The 27,918-nt window shown below is 53.2% G+C and overlaps 1 protein-coding gene across 1 annotated transcript in view; it reads left to right on the forward strand.

Annotated features, from left to right (window-relative positions):
* Nucleotides 1–27,467, forward strand: part of PPP2R2D (protein phosphatase 2 regulatory subunit Bdelta) — a 47,553-nt gene extending 20,086 nt beyond the window's left edge. Inside the window, exons 2-10 of the mRNA XM_049645908.1 lie at nucleotides 7,908–8,005; nucleotides 8,881–8,914; nucleotides 12,231–12,396; nucleotides 12,811–12,923; nucleotides 16,041–16,218; nucleotides 19,349–19,513; nucleotides 21,448–21,617; nucleotides 21,690–21,781; nucleotides 26,965–27,467. Of these exons, the coding sequence (XP_049501865.1) occupies nucleotides 7,908–8,005; nucleotides 8,881–8,914; nucleotides 12,231–12,396; nucleotides 12,811–12,923; nucleotides 16,041–16,218; nucleotides 19,349–19,513; nucleotides 21,448–21,617; nucleotides 21,690–21,781; nucleotides 26,965–27,244 (1,296 nt within the window). The 3' untranslated portion in view covers nucleotides 27,245–27,467. The remainder of the gene's footprint in view (nucleotides 1–7,907; nucleotides 8,006–8,880; nucleotides 8,915–12,230; nucleotides 12,397–12,810; nucleotides 12,924–16,040; nucleotides 16,219–19,348; nucleotides 19,514–21,447; nucleotides 21,618–21,689; nucleotides 21,782–26,964) is intronic.
* Nucleotides 27,468–27,918: the final 451 nt, after the last annotated feature.

The following is a 27,918-nucleotide window of genomic DNA, read 5'->3' on the forward strand; positions in this document are numbered from 1 at the left end:
AGGGGCAGAGAGAGAGGGAGACACAGAAGCCGAAGCAGGCTCCAGGGTCTGAGCTGTCAGCCCAGAGCCCGACATGGGGCTCGAACCCACGGACCGCGAGATCATGACCTGAGCCAAAGTTGGCCGTTCAACCCACTGAGCCACCCAGTTGTCCCTGGACACTTGGGTTTCTAAGACGAATAAGCAGAATCCTCAGCAGAGAGGGAAGCTGGGGCATGGGACCAGGTGTGGAGAGGTGGTCGCCAGGTGGTCGGGGGCCCGTGGAGGTCTGTCCATGTGAGCGGCACGCGGGGGGCCTGCCAGCACTGGACCCACGGATGAGGATCCGGGAGAAGGTGGACACCTGTCACCGGGACGCAGGGGAGACACGGTGCAGTTGGCTGCACGCAGCGTCCCAGGCGCCAGGGAGCGCAGCCCGCTCAGGAGAGCACTTCGCGGGTACCTCAGGCGCTCCTACCCCTGGAGGGACTCAACGTTATGGATTAGATTCACCTGGCTTTGAACTGGATATAAATAGGATCCGACGGTAAGCACTCCTTAGTATTTTCTTCCTGAGACTAATCCACTTTGCCTTTGCTAGGTGTAGCTGTAATCCGTGTGCTGTCATTGCCACGGGAGGCACCGCGGGAGCGCTCCGCCGTGGAGGCATCTTGCTGCGTTACTGGATGTCTGAATTGCCTGTTCTGTGAAGGTGCCGCTGGTAGGGCCGTGGTGACACCGCAGACTGTGTGGTGCCGGCGGCCGTGTGCCTGGAGCGGGGTCTCTGGGTCGCGGGACGGCGGCTGCCTGGCTTTGGTGGACGGCGCCCAGCAGTCTTCCAAGGGCTTGCGCGCTTTCTGTCCCGCACGCGGCCCGTGAGAGTTCCCGTCGTTCCCGTCTTTGTGACACTTGGAGCAGCGGTTTGGTGTGTGTGTAAATGGTTTTCACCCGTCTTCCCGATGGGCGAAGGGGACGAGCGCCGCTTGAGATGCTTCCCGGCCCAGGACCAGCTTTGGTGACATCTTAAGGAAGGCAGATGCTTGCCTTTAATGGTGACCACTTCCCGGGACTGTGTTTCACACGGTCCTGCTCATGAGGGGGTACCAGGACGGGGACAGTGGTCTCTGGAGGAGCGTGCGCAACTCTGGGTCTCCCCTGCATCGTGCTCGCTGGCCGGGAGGTGGTGGTGGAATAATCCTCTACGTCTTTAACCACCGGGAGAGAGGAGAGAAAAAACTGGACCGCTGCGAACTGTACCTCCCTTCCAATCGCTGTGGTTTCGTTTTCTGTGACAGTGACTCGGCAGTTTTGGGTGGTGAGTTCTGAGTAAGCGTGCTTAATTTGGGGAGCACGCAAGCCGTGATAGCTGGGTGTTGATAGGGTTTGAGGCACGGTGCTGATGTTATTCGTGCCTTTGGGAAGACCCTCCGTCCGCTCTGTGGACACAACTCCGGGCCGGGCCGCGGAGGAAGGGAGCAGGCCGCTGGGGGGCCGTCTCAGTCGTTCAGCCTGAGGCGATAGACTAGGGCAGCGGCAGGAAAGCTTGACAGAAGTAGAGGAAATGACGTGTTCATCCTTGCTGGTGTCTTGAAAAACTTAAAAGTTCGGGAAAGTGCAAGAATCATCTAGCAAACCCCTGTATACTCGCGCGCACCCCCGACTCCACCGCTAGAGCCGTCTTTCCCGGCCCGTCCGCTGGACCCCGGGGCCTGACGCCGTGTCACCCCTGGCTCACTCTTACCTCCTCGTCTCTCTCAGCCCCCGTTCTCACTCCTGCCAGAACCCAGACCTGGTCTAACCCTCTGCCTGCGCCGCGTAGCTGCAGAGGCGCCCCTGGATGGGCTTGTTCAGAGTCCTTTCCTCCACTCGGATGTCAGGGGCGGGGACATTGCCTGTGCTGTGTCCCCGGGGCAGTGCATGGCTTACGGTAGTCACTCAGCAGGTTTGCTGGTTTTTAGAAACAAGCTGCTGACCTCAGATCTCACGTGGGCACTGGCACAGAGACGGTCCCGCGTTCTGTAGTGTGGCCTCACGCCCGAGAACGCTTCCTTCACACGCCCCGCACCTCACCCGCACCCCCTCCCTTTCGCCCTCAGCAGATGAATCTTCTCCCACACCTCGTGGAAGAAAGAGCTGTGGTCTGACGAGACCGCCTCTAGAGCCCAGGTCCACCCTGCCTCCTGTGCCGCGCGCTCCCGACCCCACCCGTCTGCTCACCCTGCTTCCCGGTGCCCTGGCTCCCCCTGTGCTGCGCCAGGCGCCGGGGCACGTGAACGAGGCTTCGCTTCCCCGTCTTCTAAAACTTCGTTGTATGTTTTCCCTCTGGGCCCCTCTCCCCGCGCCGCATTTCTTGTTCCCGCTTCTTCCTTGTGTCACCATAATGTTTGTTATCTCACATTCAGTGCCTCTTTCCTCGTCACCTGCCGCGAAGTATCCTTAGCAGCCCCTGAATAACGTCTTCCCTGCTGACTTTTGACTTCCTGGCTTTGAAGAGGGAGTCCTGACGTCCGACGGTACCTGACGATGGTGCTTTTTCACTAGCATCACCTTCCACCCACGTGCACTCCCCCACCTCCCCTGGGGAAGAAAAAAAGGAGAGAGTTGAGGGAATTCTCTTACAAGTTTTGGTTCCCTCAGGATCAGGCAAATACCGTTCATTGCTGAATTAAAGTATATGTGCGTTTTCTCTTTCGTACCGATTTCATTTTTCCTAGAGCTGACGATTGCCTAATTTTTTCACATGCTTGCTTCTCTGTCTTCAGTGCAGTTTAAGCAGACGTGGTCAGACACACAGCAGTGACGTTCCCAAACACGGCGCGGGTGACCGCTAGCCCTTCTCTTCCCAGGACGTCTCCTGGCCAGCCTCCTCCAGCCGGGACTGCTGCTCTCCAGGGTCCTTGACTCCTACCTCGGCACTGTCCTCACCATTGTGGGCATGTCAGTTCCCCCCATCTTCTTTGCCCTTGGTTTATTCCCATTTTGCCAAACATCTTCCAGTGGTTTTCTGAGAAAGGCGTTTTTGCTCTGCGTGTTTGAAAACATCTTTACTCCTCCCTGAAACCCGATTGAACGTTTGACTGGGTGTAGAATTATGGGTTGAAAGTTACGTTTTCTCAGAATTTTGAGGGTGGTTGGTATTCCATCCACCATTTTCCTGTCTGGTTCCTTTTGTCTGTGATCTGTTTTCTCTGGGAATTTTAGAGTTTCCCTTTTATCGTGGGTGTTTTAGTTTTCAGGGTGAGGCACCTTGGGCTAGGGGTTTTTTCAGGCTTGGCGCTCACCAGACCTTGTCAGGAGACTCTTGCCTTCGTCCTTTGATTTTTTTTTTTTTTTTTTTTCTTTCACTCCCTTCTCTCTGTCGTCTTTCCGGAGCTTAACTGGCTAATGGGCCACCTAGCCTGATCCTGTGATGGTGATTGTCCTTCTCTTTTTCTTCGTGCTCCAGGCTTTGGAAGAGGTGTTGAGCTTTAAAATTGTTATTAGCGTTTGAATTTCAAAACACACTTGCTGGTTTTCCTTTCTCGAGGTAGCACGCAGCTCATCCTCTAGGGACCCTGCCGGACGTAGGGGCACCCTGCCGCCCCCCGATTAGTGGCTGGGGCTGCCAGTGTGGGTGAGCTGCATACAGCATCCAGCACCCACTTCTCTCCATCACGGGGGTGACGGGAGCCCTGCTTCATAGGTGTGGGAGGTTCACTGGCTAAATGCAGGGCTGTGCTCAGTTAGAATACCACCTGGCACCTCGCAGGCACTCAGCTGACATTGGTGATGTCACTCCCGTTAGCAGGCATTAACTGTCAACTCCCCGAGGACGTAAAGTGTCGTTTCCTTGAGGTTTTGTTGGTTTTGTTGAAGCGCTGTGCCCCTTTCCCCCAGCCCCCTTGTTTTGGCCGCTTTCTCCCCTGTCCGCAGGTCCTGAGCTGTCAGTTCATGTTTAATCTGGAGCCGCTTGCAGAGCCAGCAGCTAGTCCTGTGCGAGGTGGGCTTTCCAGCCGGAGGGCTTCCTGGGGCCGATCTTTCTCTCAGGCCCTGCGGGCGTTTGAAGCTTCAGGATGTTTGTCCCTTGATTTGTCACTTTGGAGAGGAGGCCCAGGGAGGGTGGGGACTTCACTCCTGGCAGCTAGCGTTTGGAGATCAGGAAGGGGGCGGGAGTCGCCACCTGACGGGAAGGGCACAAGCTTGGGGACCCAGCAGTTCAGTACAAGACCTTCTGCCATCTCTGTGCCCAGTTTCCGGTGTGGAGCCTGGCTGAGGCCCTCAGCACATTGGGACCTTGGCCTCCTGTGCACACTTAGACCATCCCCACCAAAGTGTAAGAGACTCTTCAATACAGAGAACAAACTGAGCGTTGCTAGAAAGGTGTTGGGTGGGTGGGGGATGGGCTAAATGGGTGATGGGCATTGAGGAGGGCACTTGTTGGGATGAGCACTGGGCGCCATATGTAAGTGATGAATCACTAAATTCTACTGAGACCATTATTACACTACATGTTCACTAACTTGGATCTAAAAAAAAAAAAAAGACCGTCGGGGCGCCTGGGTGGCTCAGTCGGTTAAGCGTCCCACTTCGGCTCGGGTCGTGATCTCACGGTTCATGAGTTGGAGCCCCGCGGCAGGCTCTGTGCTGACAGCTTGGAGTCTAGAGCCTGCTTCCGATCCTGTGTCTCCCTCTCTCTCTGCCTCTCCCCCTGCTTGCGCTCTCTCTCCCTCTCTGGAAAAAAAAGGAAAAGAAAAAAAAAAAAAAAAGACTGTCACCACCACGCCTGCCACCCCTCGCCATCATGTGTCTGTCAGAGCCTGCTCACCACCATTGCCTTGTGGACGGACGCCTTTCCAGTTCCTCTCTGGCCCCTTAGTGGCAGCGGGAGAGATGTAAGCGTGTTGCAGACAGAGTCTGAGGTGGGCTCTTCGGGGCTGCGAAGCATGTGTCATAGTTTCCGAGTTTGATCTAAACATCTACTAAGTAAGTTCTGCATCAGCCCGATGACCCCCTCCTGGCAAAGTGCCTCCGTGTGGACTGTGCCAGTGCGAGGGGTCCTTGCCGCGGCCGTGTGGAGCCGCGGTGCCGCAGAGGTGGCCAGCAGGCGCTAGCGTTGCCCGTATGACACTGAGCCATCGTGCGGGGCGTGACGGGTTTAAAGGCGCCGCTCGGTGCCCTTAGTGCCGTGTTTATGCTTTTAGCATCACGCCAGTTCTGTAAAGTAACAGCCATCACATTAAATTCATGTTGGTAGTTAAAATGTTATTGGTTTTGTAATTGTCTTGGTGTTCAGTTTGTATATTTATATACGTTTTGATTTTAGAGCTCTGCTAAACTCTGCAGACAGCATTTTCTAAATTTAGATTTATGCATATTTACGTAGCTTAATGAAAGTCATTTGTCACCAGTGGCAGTCATGGGAGTTTCTCTTTTAAAAGATTCAGTCCATTTTAATTAAGTTTAAAAATCACTGACAGAGCTAGAATACCATTAATTATATAATATTGTACACCCCCTGGGTATGAATGACAGAGATTTAGTGCCATTTAGTCCAATACAGAATATTTTAATTTCATTTAAGCAAATTGGGTTATTTTGAGTAATTTAATTTAAAAAGTGGCACTTCTAACAAGCCTAATTCTTTTCCAGATCTAACTGAATGGTTTTGTTTTTGTTTTTGTTTTTGTTTTTGTTTTTGTTTTTGTTTTTTTAAAGGAAAGCAAGAAATCCCAGGCAGAAAATTCAGTGTGTGTTTAAAAGTCAGCGCACAGGGGTTCTCTGGGTGGTTCAATGGGTTGAGCTTGATCTCAGCTCAGGTCTTAGTTTGAGCCCCACATTGGGCTCCTGGGGTGGAGCCTCTTTAGAAACAGTAGAGTGAGAGCTCATTTCCCAGGAAGTCCTATAATAACTACTATCTAACTAAAATGTTTGCTCACACCTTTAAGATTTGTGTTACATTATGACAACCTCAGGGGGAGGGTCTTTTTTTTTTTATTGTTTTATTTTGTACTTTTTAAAATTTACATCCAAATTAGTTAGCATGTAGTGCAACAGTGATTTCAGGAGTAGATTCCTTAGCTTCCCTTACCCATTTAGCCCATTCCCCCTCCCACAGCCCCTCCAGTAACCCTCTGTTTGTTCTCCATATTTAAGAGTCTCTTATGTTTTGTCCCCCTCCCTGTTATTATATTATTTTTGCTTCCCTTCCCTTATGTTCATCTGTTTTGTCTCTTAAAGTCCTCATATGAGTGAAGTTGTATGATTTTTGTCTTTCTTTGACTAACTTCACTTAGCATAATACCCTCCAGTTCCATCCACATAGTTGCAAATGGCAAGATTTCATTATTTTTGATTGTTGAGTAATACTCCATTGTATGTGTATACCACATCTTCTTTATCCATTTATCCATCGATGGACGTTTGGGCTCTTTCCATATTTTGGCTATTGTTGATAGTGCTGCTATAAACATGGGGGTGCCTGTGTCCCTTCGAAACAGCACACCTGTATCCCGTGGATAAACGCCTAGTAGTGCAATTGCTGGGTCAAAGGGTAGTTCTATTTTTAGTTTTTTGAGGAATCCATAATGTTTTCCAGAGTGGCTGCACCAGCTTGCACTGCCACCAACAATGCAAAAGAGGTCCTCTTTGTCCGCATCTTCGCCAACATCTGTTGTTGCCTGAGTTGCTAATGTGAGCCATTCTGACAGGTGTGAGGTGGTATCTCATTGTGGTTTTGATTTGCATTTCCCTGATGATGAGTGATGTGGAGCTTTTTTTCATGTGTCGGTTGGCCATCTGGATGTCTTCCTTGGAGAAGTGTCTGTTCATGTCTTTTGCCCATGTCTTCACTGGATTATTTGTTTTTTGGGTGTCGAGTTTAATAAGTTCTTTATAGACTTGGGTTGTGCAGCAGTATTTGGGTTTAAGCCGCTTGGCCTCGGCGGAGCTGTAGCCCCGCAGGTGGAGAGCACACACTCATCTGCCAGGCACACAGGCCTTTCGTGTCGGTGCCCCAGCAGCGGGGGGAGGTTCTGATCCAGCCCTTCCAGCCCTTCCTCGGAGCCGCTGGAGAGGAGATTGTCTGGGGCAGGTGAAGAGTCCCGGTGGTAGAGGAGCAGGCTGACAGCGGCCTGTGCAGGACCGAAGCCGTCTTTGTCCTGATTCAGTCTGCATTCAGCACCCCTGGGCTGAAGACAACCAGGTTTTCTATTTTTTTGCTCCAGGGGTCCATTTCATGAGTTCAGATCTATTGTTTCTAGGCCTTAGCCTTAGGTACCTAAGGACTTTTCCAGCACTTGGCTTTGTTCTTTGTACCCTTTGCCCGTAGTGAGCTGATGACCAAGATCCTTGTCAGAAATTCCGTACCCAACCGGCAGTGTCTGGCTAGATAATGATGGCGTCATTATTGTCATTATCGATGGTAGTGACTGTATCCAGTCGGTGAAATAGAGTTTGTGCTGTTTGTAAGGATATTGTGTACAGAAGGCAGCAAAAGTTACTGCAAAGAATATTAAAAACATTCTGTCAATATCATGTAAGAATCAGATTTATTTTAAAAGTTCATATTAGGCATGCATTATAAAATTAGAGCCAGTCTTCTAGGACCAGTTCTTTTCTGTTTTTCTTTTCAAAATTAACTTTCTAAATTTTTACTCTATATTCTTCTCTCAAGACATCACAGTCTAGATAAATCCTGGTGCCCTAGGGACCAGGTGTTCAATCCGTTGAGCAAAACCCATAAGCCCGTATGTGTTCTTGGGCTCTGGGCACCAGAATCAGAATTGGCTGCTTGGTAATTACAAGTTTCCCATGAAAATTTTGCTTTATCCAATAGGGAGAAAGTTGTATATGTTTTTATTTTTCTTTTGAACCTTTACTGCTTTTTGGTATTGATTATGCCTCCTTTCAAAATCATAATCTGATAAATTGCTTCTGTATTTTATTGACAGCTGACATCATCTCAACTGTTGAATTTAATTACTCTGGAGATCTGCTTGCAACGGGAGACAAGGGCGGCAGAGTCGTTATTTTTCAGCGGGAACAAGAGGTCAGTGATTCACTGTACACAAATCAAATGAATTGCAGCCTTTCTCATGTCACTGGGAAGGAAGGAAAGCAGCACAGCACGTTCTCAGTCTCTAAGTTCACTTAGATTCGGTTACATCACATTAACCACATAGAATCTTCTTACCTCAGGGCTGAGCAAGATCTGTGTTTCAGCTCACTGACGTCCACCCTCTGAGCTCCGATTAAGTCCCCTGTGCCCTTACGTTCGGGGAGGAGAGTCCTCGCCCTACCCACAGGCTGTCGTGAGGACCAGATGAAGGATTGGGTAGTGGGGTTCTGCATTCATTTGCTTTCATCCTGTAATTAATTCAAGTGACTGTCGGTGAAAACCACTTCACAAGCCAGTGGAGGTGGCGGCTCCCAGCCGTGCTGTCCAGCAGTAAGTATGCTCTGAACGGCTCCTGCGGCGCTAGCCGCGGGGAAGGTTCTGTGTGTGTTGGGGGGCCATGAATTCTGTGTCCCTCCTCAGAGGTGAGCGGCAGTCTTGCACCCCCCCCGAGGCCCCACCATCAGTGCTGGGAGGAAGGAGTCCTCACTGGGGCCTGAAGGACCCCACAGGTGAATCTCAATCACGAGCACTGCCTTTTCGGTCACTCCCGCTTTGCGGGGGGAAAGGGCAGAGAAACCCATGTTTTTCAGTTATGCGTAAGAGGAGAATGGGAGGCAGAACCAGGCCTTGCAGCCCCCCCCCCCCTTTTATTTCTGGGGAGCCTCGTCAGAGCTCATGATGAGTTCTGATGAAGGAAGCAAGATGGCCTGGTGCCCTGCTCGTCTGTTGTGCACACGTTCCGGGGCAGAACCACCGGGAAGCCAGGCTTGGGTTTGTGGAAAGCCATCTGTCTTTTCTCTTGACAGAGTCACACACAGGCCCTCGTCTGTGTCCAGGCAGGTCAGTGTGCAGTTAATTTCTCATCTGCAGATTCTGGTGTCTACATTTTTGTGGCAAAACTGGTGTGGCAGCTAGTGGGCCCTGGAATCTAGTAGACCTGTGCGGCAGTGAATGCTGGCCCTGCCACCAGAGAGGAGGCACGTAGGGGCATCTGTAGGAGAGGGAGCCCTGGGTGCCCCCAGTCAGTGGAGGATTGCTTCTGTAAGTGAGGAGAGGTGTGCCAGCATCTCATTGGAATATACATGTTGTAGCTCTAATTTTGCTATGTCTGTATAGTTTACAAAAATTTTTTTTCATACTTTTTAAATGTTTATTTATTGTTGAGAGAGAGAGACAGCATGAGCAGGGGAAGAGCAGGGGTGGGGGTGGGGACACAATCCGAAGCAAGCTCCAGGCTCCGAGCTGTCAGCACAGAGCCCGACGTGGGGATCGAACTCACAGACCGTGAGACCATGACCTGAGCAGATGTCAGACGCTTAACCAACTGAGCCAGGTGCCCCTAAAAAAAATGTTTTTAATGTTTATTTTTGAGAGCGAGTGTGAGTGGGGGAGGGGCAGAGAGAAAGGGAGACACAGAATCAGTATCAGGCTCCAGGCTCTAAACTGTCTGCACAGAGCCCAATGTGGGGTTCAAACTCATGAACCATGAGATCATGACCTGAGCCAAAGTTGGACGCTTACCCGACTGAGCCACCCCATGTGCCCCAATTTAAAAAATTTTTTTAATCTTATTTTTTCTGATTTGGAATGGTGAGAATTCTTGTGAATAATATTTATTGCCATTAGTCTTTGAAAATCTTCACAGATGATTTGGCAAGTTCATAGTTTTGCATTCTTTCCCCAGAGGTAGGTTAGGACATGGCACTCCTTAAGTAGAACTGTGTACCTGATCCTTTTCGGCAGAAGTAAAAGTGGTTGGTGGTGTTTATTACTTTTAGCAGAAGGATTATTTTTAGCAGATTGCTGAGCCATAGCTGTCCTAAATTTAAGAATTGACTTCAGCTCCTTAAGGTTTGCCATCTTAATGATATCCTTATAGAAAACTTTCCTCATTTTTGTGGGTCATCATTGAAATCTAAAAACTGTCTAGCTTCAGCTGTGAAATAGATTGTGGTAAAACTCAAGCATCTTGTTACAAAATATGTTAACGCTTTTGAGAACCTGTAGTACAAAGTGTTTAGTTAAGATGGATTAAATCATTATTAATAAAGTGCAGCAGCAGATTTGTACAGCAAACAGGTGGTCAGAGTTGTTCAAGTTTGATAAACCCAAGCAACGGCAACTCAATCCCTGGGCAATGCGTTTCCCCATCCTTTTCTCGATACTTTGGTTAACATAAACAGAGCTTTCATATTCCATCTGCTTGTAAAATTTTCTAGTGGCTGCTGCATGCAACCCTCACTGTAGACTTCTCCAGCGCTGTCCGTTAAACGGCCCAGCCGGTTCTGCAGAACCGCGGAGCCTGGGGGGCTTCGGGGACACAGCAGGGCCTTGCCCGACTGGGGGGGGGGGGGGGGGCGGGGTGAGTGTCGGGCTGAGCGACCGGGGGGGAAGGGAGCCCTCCAGACATCGGGGGTAGGGAGCACGGTTCAAAGTATTGATCTTGGAGCTTTTTCCCCTCTCAGCAGCAGAGCCCTGTTGCGGGAAGCCCGGTGTGGCAGTCTCCAGGGAGCAGAGCTTGGGGACACGGCTGTGCAGCCCTCGTCCTCAGAGCACAGCTTTGCACCTGACCGCGCGAACTGCCGTGTTTGCGTCGAGTCCGCCGACGCCAGCGCTCGGCACGTCTGCCGACAAGATAGGCCTCCCGCCACCTGCGGATCACAGCTCCCAGCGGCTCGGGCCGTCGGCCTGGGCTCTGGCTCTGCCCCCTCCTCCAGGCCCTCGCTCTCTCCTCTGTTCTGCCTCTCCTGGGACAGGACGGGGCGTGGAGACCGCTCACTGCCCCTCAGGGTCTCAGCCTGGGGCGGGGGGGGGGGGCGGGGGGGGGGGGGGGGGGGGGGGCGGGTCTGGTCGGGCAGTTACAGCAGGAAGACAGCCCAGCAGGGTCAGGAGCATCCATTCTGGTTCTTGCGCACGGTGGCGGGGGAAGGAGAGCAGCGCTTCGGTGCGGGCGCCTCATAGATTGGTTCAGATTCTGCAGTTTCTCGAAGTGGATTATGGTCCTGAGCCCTGGGACTGAGGACTCTCCAGATTTTTCTTTCCTAAATAGCCCCATTTCATTTTTCTCGTCAGCAAGTTAGAAGCATCTGCTGGCAAATGCTGCTTTTCTCGTGGACGTTAGCCCACCGAGCACAGCGCACGCGTGGAGGCCATGTGCTAGATCCCAGGGTCCGTGTGTGGCTTCTGGGAGTGTGCAGCAGTGGAGAGATCAAGGCAGCTTTGGGGGTGTCTCCTCATAATGCTTGATCTTAACTCAGAGATAGAAAGAAATCTAGACGTAAAGCTCCCTCTGTTTCATTCGGTTTCTCTGACACACTTCCTAAAGTGTTAAAAAAATGTAAGACTAAACATGCTGATTAGATAGCAAGAATTAAACAAAATTTAAAATTTAAAAAAATTAAAACAATTATATTAATTACGTATTCTTACTGTTTTATAGAAAATGTCATTTGAGACATACAGAAGATTTGAGGTATTAGTATAAGTATATTATGAACCCACCACCCAGGTTTTACTCTTTCGTAAAAGAAAACCAAGCCCTTGGCAGGTGGATGAGGCTCCCGTGTGCCCTCCCCGTGCTGTCTTCCAGCTTTATCCCCAAGTCTTACCTTACTCTCCCTCGGCCTTCCCAGAGTTGGTTATGACTTTGAAGACGGCCTGTATCTTCCCGAGCGTGTGTTTATACTTTTACTGCAACATGTAGAATTGTTTTATGTGTGCTAAAAATCCACATAACAGGTATCCTCTACCGGCGGTGGTCACCGCATACGTGCCATTCGATGGCCCTCTTCCCGGCGGGCACGAGTGCGGTCTGGGCCGGCTGCCCCAGGGCCCAGGGGGTGCACTCACCCGCTGTGGGCCCTCGGCCTCTCTCCAGAAGTGCACGCACGGCAGGGCCTGCTCATGTTTGCGGAACCCTGGCTCACGTGCACCCGGAGCGCGTGCCTAGGACAGAGATGGAAGGTCTGGGGAATCTCTGTTACTTGTTTTTTCCACGTAAATTAATTTGGAGTGTCATCTGTGTAATAATTTTTGACCCGGGATTTTGTTTAAGTTTTTAAAAATGTGTGTGGTCATTTTATAGTCATATTGGTGGTACGGAGTTTTTCTTTGCACTGTGCTTTGTTCATTAAAACAGCCTCCTGTTTCCTTGCAGAATAAAAGCCGCCCTCACTCTAGGGGAGAATATAATGTTTACAGTACCTTTCAAAGTCATGAACCAGAGTTTGACTATTTGAAAAGTCTAGAAATTGAGGAAAAAATCAATAAAATTAGGTGGTTACCACAACAGAATGCTGCTCATTTTCTACTCTCTACAAATGGTAAGAGCTTTTTTGTTTTTGTAAGTGGTTATTTGATGTAGGATTTTATTTTTAATTTTCTGGGTATAGGTTCCTTTTTTACTTTAACCCATTCTAGAAAACGTTTCTGTTTAAACTTTGGGGAGAGGGTAAATTATTAGCTAGGCAGCCGGTGGTAGGCTGAGGACTTAAAGAACACAGAGGTGAGCACGCACACGCTCCCCATATGGCGCTGCCCTGCGGCACACACCCCCCTTCTTTACTTACTGTGCCGACAGAACGTCCAGGTTTGTCCATAACCGGAAGCTAAGGTTCAGAGGCTCGTAGCTTAGAAATCCACAGAGAACCACACAGTTTTCTGATGTAATACTCGACTAACAGTGGTGCGTGCTAAGGTTTTTCTTTTAATACGGAGACTAAGATTTTTATTTTCAGATAAAACTATTAAATTATGGAAAATAAGCGAGCGGGACAAAAGAGCAGAAGGTTACAACTTGAAAGATGAAGACGGACGGCTTCGAGACCCATTCCGAATTACGGCGCTGAGGGTACGCGCTGCGTCTCCTCACACTACTCGGTTCTCTTCCTAGTTAACTGGGGACAGTGCGTGCGTCTGCGTAGAGGAGACCGCTGAGTGGGGCCCCTGTGGGGTCCGCCTTTTCCGGCCCGTGGAGGCTGTCTGCGATCACAGTCGCCGCTATTTGTATGTGTTACGGTCGGGTTTCCTTGTGCGTCACGTAAGCAGGAAGTCACACGGCGTCTTCAGAAAACACGATGACACTGAAGAGACTCAGATCTAACTCCACAACAGATCTTTCTAAGCGTGTCGACCCCCTTCACTGCAAAGGTCCTGAGTGGCGCGTGGGTCGTGGTGACGTCCACGTGGGATTCGGAACGTTGCCCTGCGTGGAGCCGCGTGGGCCGCAGACGCTGGCTTTCACGGAGTTCCCTGGGTTAGCTGGGGCATGTTCTCAGGTTTCCGAATCATCACTTCTTTTTCTGTGAAATTAAAAAAAATTCTTCCCTCCCTTTTTTGCTGACCCTGAGCCCAGTATGAAATGACCGTCACTTCTGGTACCTAGATTTTTTTTTTTTACTTTTTAACATCTATGACGTTGAGTAAAAGTAACTGAACAGGCTCTCAGGGTCTTGTAATTGGCCCCCCGGTGCGCACCCTGGCCGGTGCGTACAGCGAGACGGGATATGGTGAAGGAGGATATGGGTGTTAGTTCGGAGGCCTGTCCTAAAACCGCTGCCTGGTACACGGGAAAATTGTCGGCTGGCTGGTTTCTTTTCTAATGAGGTTTAAAAACTTTGCTGAATACTGTTCACCAAGTGAAGACCTAGTTAGTGGATACGTTCCAGGTTAGTAGGAAGGTGTGACAGGGAAGGACACCGTCCTGCGGAGACCCTTCCCCGCACCACACCCCACCGCAGTGACACTGGGCGCGCACAGCATGCTGGGATGGCGGGCACGCGGGTCAGAGCCACAGCCCGGCAGCGGAGGCGGCGCTCCCCCTGGTTCAGGAAACAGCAGCGTGCGGCTGAGTAGCATTGCCCAGGAGGAGAGCGGGCTGGGTCAGCCTCTTCCAAGGCCCTCGGGTCCCAAGTGTTGCCGTGTCCAGGGGCTGATTCCGAGAGGCGACGTAATATACTCGGGTGGAGTTTATAAAACTGATTTGAACTGAGTTGTGTCGATCTGAACATTGGTGATTTCTGCTGCCCCGGTTACCGCTTTCACATCCACGTGGCAGCGAGAAACCGCTCGGAGTGACGGTGGCACTGGTGTCGGCTGCCAACACCTGAAGCGCCTCTAAGTGGGCTGGGCTGGAGGAGGCATTGGGCGCCCTGCTCTGGCCTCCTGTCGGTCCCCGGCCGCCCTCACGGCCTCCCGCCCGCCCGCCCACCGGCTGGCACACTCTTCCCCGCTGCTGGAAACCTGCTTCCCCCTGAGCGCACCGCACGCTCACGTGCCTCTACCATAAAAACCGTAGGTCTTATTTGGGTAAATAAAACCAGTGCTGGTTTTATTCAGAGGCTCTTTTATGTGTTTCGCCCAAATAAAATTGGTCTAATTGGCGGCCAGAGTGTGATTTCATCAGAAACTGCTTTTGTTAATCCCAGTGGGGTTTAAGACATCACAGGCTGTAAATAGACTGGTCTTGGTGAGTTTAAGCCCATATTTGATTTCTTAACTGCCTCTCTAAAAGCTAAAAATAGAGTATTTGTCTAAACTTAGCTGAGTGGGAGTCACATACTGCTTTTTTTTTATTTTTAACGTTTATTCATTTTTGATAGAGCATGAGTGGGGGAAGTGGGGGGTACACAGAATCGAAAGCAGGCTCCAGGCTCTGAGCTGTCATCACAGAGCCCGACACGGGGCTCGAACTCATGGGCTGTGAAATCATGACGTGAGCTGAACTTGGATGCTTAACTGACTGAGCCACCCAGGCACCCCAAATACTGCTCTATTTAAATTTTGTTTTCCTCTTAAATTATTTTAGCGCCAAAAAAGGAATTTAATTAGGAGGAAGAGGCTTTCAGGCCTGGCATTTGAGTTGCCACGTGTTTTGATCAGTTAAAAGACTGGTTGAGGGCTGTGGCCACCCTCCCTGTGCCCCGCAGGGCAGAGAGGCCAGCGTGCGGTCGGCACCTGTCTGCCTGAGGTGCAGGAAGCAGTGTTGATGCATGTTTCTCCAGGCAGTTTGCAGACTTTTGGTCAGAGAAGACGAAACGAGAGGTGCTCCCTTTGGCTTTTAATTAGAAAAATAACGAGTTACTACTGTTCATTTTTTATTGTGATTTTAAAGCTTCTGCCTTCTTTTCCATTGGATGTCAGTGATGTTGGGACTTTTTTCTTTTTCGCACGCGTGGACACGATGACGCACAATGGCGCCCCTGCCGCTCGTGTGGGCATGTGTGTGTTTGGGCCGGCCCCGTCCCTCCCGCTTTGCCTGGCTGACTCCACGTCTCCATTGGTGGCATAGGTGTCCTGTCCCCTGACCACAGCGCACAGCACAGAGATGGGGTTTTTGTGCCCCCTTTTTAAAAAAGTTTCTTGTTGAAGCATAATCTGTGTACCAAAAACTGCCTCTGCCGTATAAGTGAACGGCTCCCTGGGTATTTCCGGGCTGACTTGCCCGCGGAGCCAGCAGCAGATCAGGCATGGTACCTCAGCTCCCTGGGGGGCACCCGTGCGCTCTCCTGTCCCCGCACCCCCTCCGCGGTGCGTGGCATTTGCACCGAGCAGACCAGCTGTGTAGTGTCCCTTTTAAAGGCAGTGGCTGCAAGGGAGAGAAAGGGATGGGGGTCCTTGACGGAGTCTCCCATGGAGACTTCGCTGTCCTCGTGGCTGCGGGGACACACGGGAAGGAGAAGCCAAGCGTTAGGCATCGGTGCGCTGGAAGCACTTTGTTAGGTGCCAGTTCAGTCTGCCCTTCGACGAACGTAACCGGCCCTGGCGGTGGCCGCAGGGAGGGACAGGACCCCGTTTGTAGCCTGTTTTCATAGCTCTGGTAATTGCTTATTTGGGGTATTGTCTGTACGAAACCGTTAGCTCACTGTGAACTTGGATTTGTTCCTTTTTGTTTTCTGCTGTCTTGAAGTGTTGTAATTTTATGCTGCGGTGATCTTTGTTTTGAATTCCTGTCTCCTTCCGTTTTTAGGTTCCGATATTGAAGCCCATGGATCTTATGGTAGAAGCAAGTCCACGACGAATTTTTGCCAATGCTCATACATACCATATAAATTCCATTTCAGTAAATAGTGATCATGAAACGTATCTTTCTGCAGATGACCTGAGAATTAATCTATGGCATTTAGAAATCACAGATAGGAGCTTCAGTATCCTTCATCAGATGGCGGTCTCGGCATTTTTTCACGTTTGTCCCTCAGAGACGTGGTTCTCCGTGCACGTCTCTTCCTGCGTCTGAGTCTCCTCTTCTACACGCTTGCTGCACCGTAGCCCGTGGTGGAGGTTCCCTGGGATTTGGAGCATCCCTAAAAATGGAAACTACTTTCTGCCTTTGGGGAGGGTTCTCTATGTAATGAGAATGACCAAGTCTGTTGCCCCCGGGTTAATGAGAGGCTGTTTTAAATAGCATCTGTTGGGGGCCCCCGTGTTCGGCCCCCCCCGCCCCCCCCCCCCCCGCCAAATCTGCTAGTAGATAATAGACTGGAAAACACTGGCTGTGGTTCGAGTGATGTGTAATCATCCAACCCAAGAAGTGACACGTAAGAATTGTGTCTTAAAAGATTTGTTTAAGGAGTATTCAAAAGAGTGGTGCAGCTACACTGTTACGAAGGTGAAAGTCTGCCAATTATTGGTTAGGCAAGTTCTTGATTTCTCCAGAAATGAGAGTCCTGTCACATGTGCACGTCAGGGGGCTTCAGTCAGGATTTCCCACGTTCTGGAGCGATGTCGGTCTGGCCGGAGCGGGACGGGCGTCCGCAGGGTCGCCTGGGCTGCGTGTGACGCCTCCATTCAGGACAGTCCACGAAGTCAAGCGTATATACCTTTCAGATTCGAGCATGTCACACGTGAGTTTTATTATCTGTTGTCCTTTTACTTGATTCGGTTATTTCCTGACCGTGGTAACTCGTTTCCCGAAGAGCGTGCGGGCCCGGCCGCGGGAGGAGGCCCGCCTGGGCCAGGGGCCGCTGTGGCCGCCGCACTTTCTGTGTCTCTTCCTCTGCAACCTTGCGAAACGTCCCAGCTTAGGAGGTTCATGCCCATGGTCCCTGCCTTCTCTTTATTCTCCCTAAATTGTTCTCTTTTTTTTTTTTTTAATTTTTTTTTCAACGTTTTTTATTTATTTTTGGGACAGAGAGAGACAGAGCATGAACGGGGGAGGGGTAGAGAGAGAGGGAGACACAGAATCCGAAACAGGCTCCAGGCTCCGAGCCATCAGCCCAGAGCCTGACGCGGGGCTCGAACTCACGGACCGCGAGATCGTGACCTGGCTGAAGTCGGACGCTTAACCGACTGCGCCACCCAGGCGCCCCTAAATTGTTCTCTTTTAAATCAGTGTTTCTCCCATTAGTACATGACTGTTTGGAACAAACTTCCAGTAAGCGGGGAAGTTCTTCCCCCTCCGTCGTTCCAGACAGCCATGGTAGGTGGCGGTGTGCACGCCTGCAGCCTTTTCCCGGCGGCGCAAGGACGCGTGTGTTCGGAAGCGCCGGGCTCATCCTCTGCTTGGTGGTAGTGACGTGACGTTCCAAGCGCTCGGGAATGTCAGCGGCCGAGTTCAGCTCTGGGACCTTAATTAGCATCGAGTCCCTCAGGCCGTCCAGGCCTTTCTCCTCCTCTGGAAACCTGCACTCCTGGGGGCCCGCCTGGGGCTTTGTAAAACCCCAAAGCCAGTGGGCACAGAGCCGCGTGCACGGGGCCTGGTGCACAACAGAGTGAGCCTCTGCCGTCAGCCTCATTTTCTCCACCGCATTCTGACCGTCTTTCTCGTATCCGTGAGACTCCAGGTGTGTAACTGCAGGGTTTGGAGCTCTTGAAGGTTGGCGGCTCCGCGCTGTGCTCTGTGTGCCCCTCGAGCCCGAGGACTGGCGCCGGGGCGCAGGCCGTGTGTGGTACCAGTTCCGTGCGGGCTTTGGGACAGGCGCCCCCGCCCCCTCAGCGTGCTTGCTTTCAGCAGAGCATTGGATCTTCCGAAAAATAACTTTTCACGTTAGTGAAACCAAACAGACCATTTTTAATTTCCTTGATTATAGGTGAGTTAAAGTATTTGCTGTTGATTTACCGCCCATTAGTGTGAAGTTTTTTTGGTGTCCCTTGTCATTCTTCTCCTGTCGGAAGCTCCTGTTTTTCCTTCATGATTGGCGAGCGCTCTCAATTCATAAACGATTTGTGTACGCACTCACAGTTTTCATTGCCTTTATAAAATTTTGTCTCCCCATCGTGTTCCGAACGCCCTTCCTTGTGACCTAGATTTTGAGACACATACGCTTTGACATAGTTTTTGCATCTGTTAACACTGTCTTATTTTTCCTAACACGATTACTTTAAAAATACCTTTGATCCATTCACACGAGACCTCCAGCAGCGAATTGTGCTCTTTCCGGACACTCAGCCCCCACCCCGTGCCCTTGGACCTCTGCGCCCGTCCGCTCGCCGACGGCCGGCCCTCCTCTCACCCTGGTCAACGTTGCAGATCACGCCCTGCACGTGAGGGGAGTGCGGCTCGCTCTGTTCGGGTGCCTCCCCACCTGCCTGGGCAGTTTCCTCACGGGCTGGCACGGACTCCGGCTCCTTGAACTTACCGGGAACTCTGCCCTGGTGCTCGGCGCGGGGGTGCCCCGTGAGCTTCCCTGGACTCCCGGCAGCCCCTGGGCGTGGCCCGGGTCTCCACCCTACGTAGCAGCGCACAGGGTCGGCTGCAGGGCTGCAGTCCCTCCAGGATCGCTGCCCACACTGGGTGCTGTCCAGTGACACGCTGTGGCGTCACCTAGTTGTCAGTGGAAGGGTTCATCTGGCCCCCGTCGTTCCATCCCGGCCCGTAGCCAGATTCCACTCTCCTCTTGTGTTTTTCAGTGAAGTGATTTCCGTATTTGGCAAGCTATGCTGTTCTAGCTACTTAGAACGAGCTCTTGATGGCAGATGAAAAGATTCCTAGAAAAGCAGAATCTTGGAATTTGGCAGGTCTCGTGTGTGTGTGACGTATGGATAGAAGTATGGGATTTTCGCACGGGTCTTACACCATCAGGCACGTATGATCTTGCCGTGAACGTCTTGTGGAACGTTGGTGGCAGCAGTGGTCCGGGCCTGCTGAGCCGCGGCCCCGTGGTCTGAGCGGCGCTTAGGTGACACGGGCCTCTTCCTGGCGTGTTCCCCTGCACGCCGTCTGTGTGGTCACCTCCTTTACGTGTCCACTCTTCACGCTCACGGTGGGTCTTTCCCGCCTGCCGTTCGCGTGGACGCGGTCGAAGCTGCCGAGCACCTGCCTTAACCGTGTGCCTCCAGACATCGTGGACATCAAGCCCGTAAACATGGAGGAGCTGACGGAGGTGATCACCGCGGCCGAGTTCCACCCGCACCAGTGCAACGTGTTCGTCTACAGCAGCAGCAAAGGGACCATCAGGCTGTGCGACATGCGCTCCTCAGCCCTGTGCGACAGACACTCTAAGTGTAAGTGCCTGGAGGGCTCGGCTTGCCTCGTTTAAATCCGCCTGTTCTCCAGGCGCAAGGCTGTCTCCAGAGACACAGGGTTCCTTCCGTTCCGCTCCCTCCCGCGCAGGCGTAGGACCTGCTGTCGATCACCAGTCCCGGGGGGCTCTCGCGTGGGCCGTTGCTGGCGCCACGTGGACGGTGAGGGCAGGGTCCCGTAGACTTTCCGTTAGGTGTCCCTCGGAGGGGCGGCCCGTAGAGGTTCTCCCGCCACGGTCTCAGGGCTGCGTCTGAGGGCTCCCGGGCCGGGGCCGGCCGAGAACCGTGTGTTGCCTCCACCTCCGTGCGCTAGGACCTCGTGCGGCGGCTAGGGCACATTTCACTCGTGGTCGTTCTCGGCTGTCGCGATGGGCTCTGTTCACAAGTGAGCTTTGCTGCCCTGGAAGGCACTTCCCTCAGGTGACGCTCTAGCACTTTAATCCGCCGAGCCTTGAAGTTTCTTCTGGGTGAGGAGAGTTTGATCTTGTTTTCGGTTTTAGCCATAAAGAGTAGGCCCGGCTTTATAGAAAAGCAGAAGCTTGCGTGTGTCCTCCCTCGTGTCCCGTGGTGGGGACTGGACTGCACAGCAAGCTCTGCCGGCGCGTCCCCGGAGCCCGCGAGGGCGCCTCGATTCCCGTGTCCTGGGACGCGCTCTCCTTCGGTGGAGTCAGTCCACTGACCGTTCTGTTTGCGGTGGCTCCCCTGCCGAGCACGGCCACACAGCAGCGCCTCACGTCAGATGTGCTTGCCGACTGGTTCACGGGAACCTTTTTTGCCTTATTCTCGTTTTTCTGAGGCTAAGGTGTGTTTTCAAGAATTCCGTCCTCTTTATAGGGGTCCTGCAGTGAAGAGTCAGCTTCGTATGATGTTGACCTGTGTCTCTCAAGATTAATAGTCTTTTTTTCTTTTTTTAGTTTATTTAAGTGATCTCTAGACCTAATGTGGGACTTGAACTCATAACCCCAAGATCAAGAGTCGCACACTGTTACCGACTGAGCCAGCCAGCCGCCCCTCACCATGATATTCTTGAAGAGACCATTTTGCAAAGATGCCAGGAGTAGTTCTTGTCGGCAGTTTCTTTGAGGAGACACTCGGCATTGCCAGTAGCTAGCTTGCTTAAAATTCATTCCACGTGCAGAGCCAAGAAACATACAGGTTCCCACGTTTAAAAAGAAAAAAAAGGCTAAAGCGGCTTAAAGTGAAGTGCAGAGACCCTCACTCGAAGCTTCCTGAGCCGAGGGTGTGATGGCACCCTGGGGGACTGGGGGGCTCACGGAGCCTCTGGGCCGCTGTGGCAGCGCAGGTCGGGGGCTGTTGAGTTTCTGCTGAAACCGCAAAACCTGTAGGAGAAAGGAATGTCTGCCGAGGAAGCATCTGGAATCTTTCTGAAAGTAATGGGGTCTCGTTAATGGAACTTGGCTCCCAGACAGCAGAGACTGACACGGGCTTTGGCGGGTGGGACCATCTGGAGGTTACAGTCTGGACCCAGTGTGCCCAGGCGGCGCCACCTCTGTCTTCCTGTGACACGGGACAGGGCTGCTTGGGCACCCGGGTGTCTGTGGTCGCGACCTGTGGTTAGCATGGCGGTTCTTGACCGCGGCCCACGCCGGCATGTCGGGGGCGGATTCCCCAGGCCGCAGCCCTGGGCCTCAGCCGTGGGCGTGCTGCTCCCGGGTCTGGGCGGGATCGGGGGGTTTCTGATGCTGTCCCCTGTCAGTGACTGGCCCCGGGCCACCTCCTCGAAGTCTCTGAAGCACAGAAGGTGAAGGCCAGAAAACTCACAGACTGGAAAGGTCAGGAGCTTGAGTGGCATGCGGGCTGTGCCCCGCTCTGGGGTCCCCGGGAAGGGCCTGGAGCCCAGAGCATGGTTCGTCCTCTGGCTCTTAAACAGAAGCCGAACACGTTGTGTTTTCCAGTTTTTGAAGAACCCGAAGATCCCAGCAGCAGGTCCTTCTTCTCCGAAATCATCTCCTCCATCTCCGACGTGAGGTTCAGTCACAGCGGCCGGTACATGATGACCCGAGACTACCTGTCGGTGAAGGTGTGGGACCTCAACATGGAGAGCCGGCCCGTCGAGACCCACCAGGTGAGACCGCCGCACCGGGACGGCGCCGCGTCTGCCCGCGGCGCCGTCTAACCTTCCTGTGGTTTCGTTAAGGTGCACGAGTACCTGCGCAGCAAGCTGTGCTCTCTGTACGAGAACGACTGCATCTTCGACAAGTTCGAGTGCTGCTGGGGCGGCTCAGACAGGTGAGGCCGCGGGCAGGCCCGCACGGGAGGCAGGGGGCTTCGGCGGGGGGTGGGGGGCCGGTTGTGCCGAGCCGTGCTTTGAAGGCTGGTTTTCAGGCTCTCGACAGTTTATTTTTATTTATTTAATGTTTTGCTTTGAGAGCGAGCGAGCGTGAGCATGCGCACACACGGGGGAGGGGCAGAGAGAGAGAGAGTCCCAGGCAGCCTCCGCACTGTCAGCACAGAGCCCGACGCGGGGCTCGATCCCACAAACCCTTGAGATCGTGATCTGAACCGAAAGCCGGAGTCGGATGCTTAATGGACCGAGCCACCCAGGTGCCTCCCCCCTCCAACCCCAGCCTGCTGCCCCCACCAGACGGTTTCCGTGGAGAGAAGGTGCTCAGGAGGAAGTTCTCCCCATGCTTGTGGTGCTTACAGTACCTGTGGTACTAAGGTTCTTTTGGGCTGTTTTTTAAATGCTTTTAAAGTAACGTCTCCTGTCCTGCTGCCGAGAGGACTGTGACAGAAGGGACTGGGGCGGTGGTTTCCCGCTGAGCATGTGACCTGCCGCATTCCAGTGGCCTTTCCTGCGGGAGAGCAGCGGGGAGCGCCCTCCCGGCTCACTGGTGGCGGTGCTCCGGCGGCAGGGCCTGGTGGCCTCCGCAGCGTGGTAGTTCTGGTGCCTCGGGAATGTGTCTTGTGCCCGTTCGTCAGAGAGGACGGCGCCAGTAGTGCCGAGGGTCACATCATTGCTGTCGAACGACACGTTGTTTGTGGTGCTGGGATGGGGCGGTCCCACGTGACCGAAGGAAACTGCACAGCAGCCAGCATGAAGCGGGGGTTGGAAGTAGAAGGTCAAGGGAACCCTGGGTGCCGGGCTGGCCCGCGGGCATCCAGTCCCAGGACCCAGGTCTTCACAGCTGAGGTCTGGTGCAGTTACAGCCTGGGGCCCACGCACAGTGCACAGTGATGGGGAGACCCTCGAGGGTTCTGGAAAAGGCATCATCCATCTACGTTCAGAGTCCCAAGGGACATCTGTCTGAGACTTTGAGCATAAAAGTCCCCTGAGATTTGTAACCATCAGCCTGTCCCCCGTCACGGGATGTGGAGTATGTGTACTGGCGGCCTGATCTGGGAAAGCTACTGAGGGCCTGGGTGCTACGTAGCAGGCCGGGCTCTGGGCATCAGGAGGAACAGACCTTTTCGGGCCTAGGCTTTTACCCGATTTATGTGCCGACCCGCCACCTCTTGGTGTTTGGTGGATGCTGCTGGAGACACGAGTCCCCAGGGCAGACTCCGGGCTCCAGACCCCTGGCCTTGCAGGGTAGCGTGAGCTCCGTGCAGGCACCAGTTTTCCAAGGCCCCCGCGCCGCACAGGAGTGACACAAGGGGCCCAGGCCGGGCCGCACAAGCAGTGGGGTTGGTGTCACATCCAGCGTGACTGGGCTTCTCAGAAAACGGTGAGCCCGCCTGCCCGTGGACGCTGCGGAGCCCAGACTCGGGGCCCAGGGAGAGAGCACTCGAGAATCACATTCTTGGCACAGCCACGAAGACGCGGAGGGGCACCCCGCACCCATGGTGGATTGCCTCTCCCGGTACACCCAGGGCTCGAGATTTCCCCAGATGTACAGGTAAAAACTACCAAGTACGTGAAGGAAAGCTACTGTGAACAAGTCCGAAACAGCAGCAAAACCGAACCTCTGCGGATTCAGACACTGGAACTGTAAGCTGCAGAGTATAAGGTAAGAGGGCTGAAAATGTTTCCAGACTGAAGGAAGGAACCAAAACCTGAGCAGGGAACCATGAGCAAAACCACTAGAAATGACCCGAGAGATTTATAAACGGAGCAAACGGAACTTCTGGGAAGGAACTACTCAGTGGTTGAAAATGACCATGGGTGCAGTAGGAGATCCCGGGCAGTTAGAGAACAGGAGAAGCCGTTGTCTGGGGCCCAGCGCGGAGCTCCAGGGGTAGGATCTGCAGAAGGGCACGAGCGTGGAGGCTGGGGGAGGGGCACCCGGTGAAACACGTGTTAGAGGCGTGCCCAGGAGTAGAGAACTATGGAGAAGTGATGTCCGATGCGATGATGGCCAGGAACTTCCTGTAACAGACGAAGACTTGAGGAACAGGTTCACGAAGCACAGAATTCCATGTCTGTGTCCTATGAAATCCCAGGGCACCGCAGGCAGAGGTTAAAAGCAGCCATGGGGAAAAAAGACGCGCTACCTGGAGAAGGGACAGTCGGGCTGGGAGCGGCCTTCTCAGCACAGCAGGTACACGGGATGGTGTGACGCAGCGTGTTGTCCTTCCCTGTGACCGCTGTCACTGCCCGCCGAGATAAACGATCGGCCGCTCGGAACAGTGCGCAGTAAAGCGCATTCAGATGGGGGACGGTTCACCCTGACCAGAAGCTTACAGGATAGATCTCAGGGGTGTACTTCCAGGAAAGGACGTGACCCCAGAAGGCGGCTCTGAGAGCTCAGGCAGGCGCACGGCCACCGCCAGCCCTGGCCCTGTGAGCCAAGCTGAGGAATATTGACTCTGAGCTCTCTGATGTAAGCTGGTTGTCTGTGTTGTGGGGACAGGTTACAGCTGTCCCTCAGCCGTCTAGTACACGAGCTGGGAGTGACCGAGAGACGGGGCCAGAGCCGTGAAGGAGCAGCACCCACATGGAAGAGACCGAAGGACTTCGAGACGGCGAAGAAAAACTTCAGGAACTTCACCCACTTTAACGTTGTCAACTTGTTTTATATCAAAATGCGACAGTGAAAACCCACGAAAGCAGATATGACCAGCCAAGAGCGGAGTGTCCAGAATCCGTGAAAGAGTTGGAGAGGGACAGCTCACAAGCGGGAACTGACAGAAACGGAAAGAAGACGAGAGCGCTGGGTCTCAGCAGTCGGCACGTTGAAGGGACAAGGACACCTTCTCACAGCCTTTACAACGGTGGGCTGAGGGCGGAGCCCGATGGCCTTGACCACGGCCCTCCTTTTGAGACTGGCAGCGGCCCACATGGGTCAGGCACCTGGTGCACGTGCAGGCAAGAAACACGCTCAGAAACCGGAGCTAGCAGACCCCTGAGGGGCCCCCGTGTTCGCCGCCAGGGGAGCGGACAGGAAAACTGTTGTCTGTCCGTAACGTTTGCCACTAAAAACGAGTGAAAATCGATGAATTAAAACTACACATATCACGTGGGTGATCTCACAAGGATAGTAAGCAAAGAAAGCATACTGTGGAAGAATACGTATGATTTGATGCTTTCCGAGTTCTCTAGAACACGCAAGAAGGTATTGATTTTAAGAATACATAACTACTCCAAATGGAAACACGTACAGGACTACTACTCCTCTTCTGTAACGGTTCCCAGCAGGGGCCCCGGGTGGGAGATCTGTCCGTCTAGAGAGGTACACAGTGGGATTTGACCATGTTAGCAGTGGCTTATGGGTAGAAGGATAGTCGTATTTTTCTTTATGCCTTTTGGTATATCGGGAATACTGAAAACTGCCTTCAAATTACCGGTTCCCGGGAATATTCAGAGGCTTCCCAGTAAGGTTTACCTGTTCTTCTGCCCTCGCAGCGCTCCCCTGCCTTCTTGCAGGAAGCATCTCCCGTGGGGTGGTGTGACGTTGGGGGGGCACCCGCACCCTGCCTGAGACCATGCTGTCCCGTGACACCTCTTGGCTGTGCTCAGGTTGTCTGGCAAAAATGGACATAGCCACTTACCCCTGAGTCCACTTGGCCACCTGGGGAACAGGAGGACATCTGTCCAGGTGCTCAGGAGGGTTGTCACTTACATGGTCTGGGTAGTGGGCACACCCACCTCCCCTGCAGGCTTGTGGGTCAGACATTCTAAAGAAATACCGAATCTGTATCAGAGTTGGTCTGCTTTCGTTTCTGCCGCACGCCAGTTCTCATCCGTGTCGAGGACAAAACCGCATCCTCCTGAAGAGCTCTTCCCGGTCTCTGTTCCAAGGAATCGTGGCAGACACGCTTGACTTTGAGCAGCGTGGACGGAAGGGCCGCGTCGGCACACTTCCTGCCCAGCCTTCCTTGGACGTGGTCTTGTACACGAGGCTGACCCGGGGAGCGCCCTGGTCTGAGCGGCGCTGGGCCTCTCCCGAGCGCCGCGTGCTCCTGGGCTTAGACCGCACAGGCTGAGTACGGGTAGTGGAAGGAGTCCCTCTCTGGCCGTCCTGTTTTCCGGGTGCGGTTTTAGACGAGGTGAGGCAGACACTGAGGGATTTGCCTGTGTCGGGGTCAGCCGCTAGCCGTGCCCGAGCCGGGAGACCGCGGGGTCGTCGGAAGAGACTGGGGAGCCACGGGGACCGGGCTGGGTCTGCGGGAGCCGCAGGGCGAGGTCTGAACACCCTCCTCGTCTGGAGCAGGGCTCGTTCTAAAGCCACGGGCGAAATCCTGGCAACGCTTGTCAGCCATCTTTCTCAGTTTTGTTAAAAAACAGACCAGCAGTTTCTACCAGTATAGCAGGAACATTTTTGACTTCAGAGACCATGGAGGCCTTAGGTATTAATCCTGGAGAGAGAAGAATGTGGGCAGAGCCGCAGCATCTGAGATTCACCCCGAGGTCTTCCCCTTTGTACGCCAGTTGCTTTGCGTGAACGAGCTTCTTGGCATTAAATGAATTAAAAAGTATTCTTTGATGAGGTGTGTGTGCAGGGACACTGACAGGTCTAGTGTCTACTGAACACAAGTCAGTTTTGTATCACTGACAAAGTGCAAATGTTTGAGACTTGAAAATACCCCGTTGTCCGTGGCTGGGACAGGTGGCTGTGTTGGGTTTTTTTTCTTTTTCTCTTCTTAAAAACGCAGTAACGTGGGGTGCCTGGCTGGCTCGGTCGGAGGAGCGTGAGACTCTTGATCTGCGAGTAGTGAATTCAAACCCCACTCCGGGTGAGGAGCTCACTTCAAACAGAACACATCAATGTAATCAAGTGTGGCTGTTCCTTTTTTATTCTGTAATATTTCTTTTCGCGGACATGATTACGTACGTGAAGTTCAGTAGGCGATTTTCACTTTTTCTCTACCAACCGTTATTTTCACGTCTTGCTTCTGAAACGATCTTGTCAGGTAGGGAAGGGGTGAGGGCAGGTGACCCTCGCCGGGCGTCCAGGGCGCTGGGCCCCCGCGTGTGGTAAGGTATCCGCGCCTCGTGCCTGACCAGCACTACTCTCTCTCGTTGTGCACAGCGCCATCATGACTGGTTCCTACAACAACTTCTTCCGAATGTTCGATCGAAATACACGGAGGGATGTCACGCTGGAAGCTTCCAGGGAGAACAGCAAGCCCCGAGCCAGCTTAAAGCCTCGGAAAGTGTGTACAGGCGGGAAGAGAAAGAAGGACGAGATCAGTGTGGACAGTCTGGACTTCAACAAGAAGATTCTGCACACGGCCTGGCACCCAGCGGAGAACATCATCGCCGTGGCCGCTACCAACAACCTGTACATCTTCCAGGACAAGGTCAACTAGGGAGGCCGGCACGGGGACTGAGCCCGGCCATTGCCCCAGAGGAGGGACGCCGTCGTCCTCTCCGCGAGGAGCAGTGTGGGCCCCGCTCCCCTCGTGGGCTGGAGGGGCTGCCCGCCTTCCGGGGCAAGCCGTGGGCGCCGCTCACGCCCGAAACCTTCCTGGCACCGCATCGGCGGGCCGTGCTCGATAAAGGCCATTACTCACAATAAATGTATTTATTTAAGTCTGAGCCTTCCTTTCCAGTTTATAGACCAAAAAGTTAACACCGGGAGAAAAGTCTCTCCGCGAGCCCCCCCCCCCCCCCCCTCCCCCATCCCTCTTGGGGCCCCCCCCCCCCCCCCCCCCCCCCGCAGTCCCCTGAGGCCTGGTGGCCCGGCCAAGGACTGGATTCGGCGAGCAGGCTCCGGCCGTTCTCCTCACCCACGCACCTGTGTCTGCCGCCACACCTTCCGGTGTGGCCAGTGAATAAAAGTGACACATTCTGAGAAGTGTTTTTAAGTCTAAGACAAGTATCGGCTTTTTATTCGCTTTCATCGCATATAACGGAATTACGCAGAATTACGCTTTGGGACGGTTTCGAACCCTCGTCCTTCACTGGCAGGACGGTGGCACGTGCAGTACCTCAAACTCGGACCCTGCCCGGCCCCGAACTTGCGTTCGTTTTCTTTCGTTTC

Source organism: Panthera uncia, chromosome D2, assembly GCF_023721935.1.
Source record: "Panthera uncia isolate 11264 chromosome D2, Puncia_PCG_1.0, whole genome shotgun sequence".
Taxonomy (NCBI): Eukaryota; Metazoa; Chordata; class Mammalia; order Carnivora; family Felidae; genus Panthera; species Panthera uncia.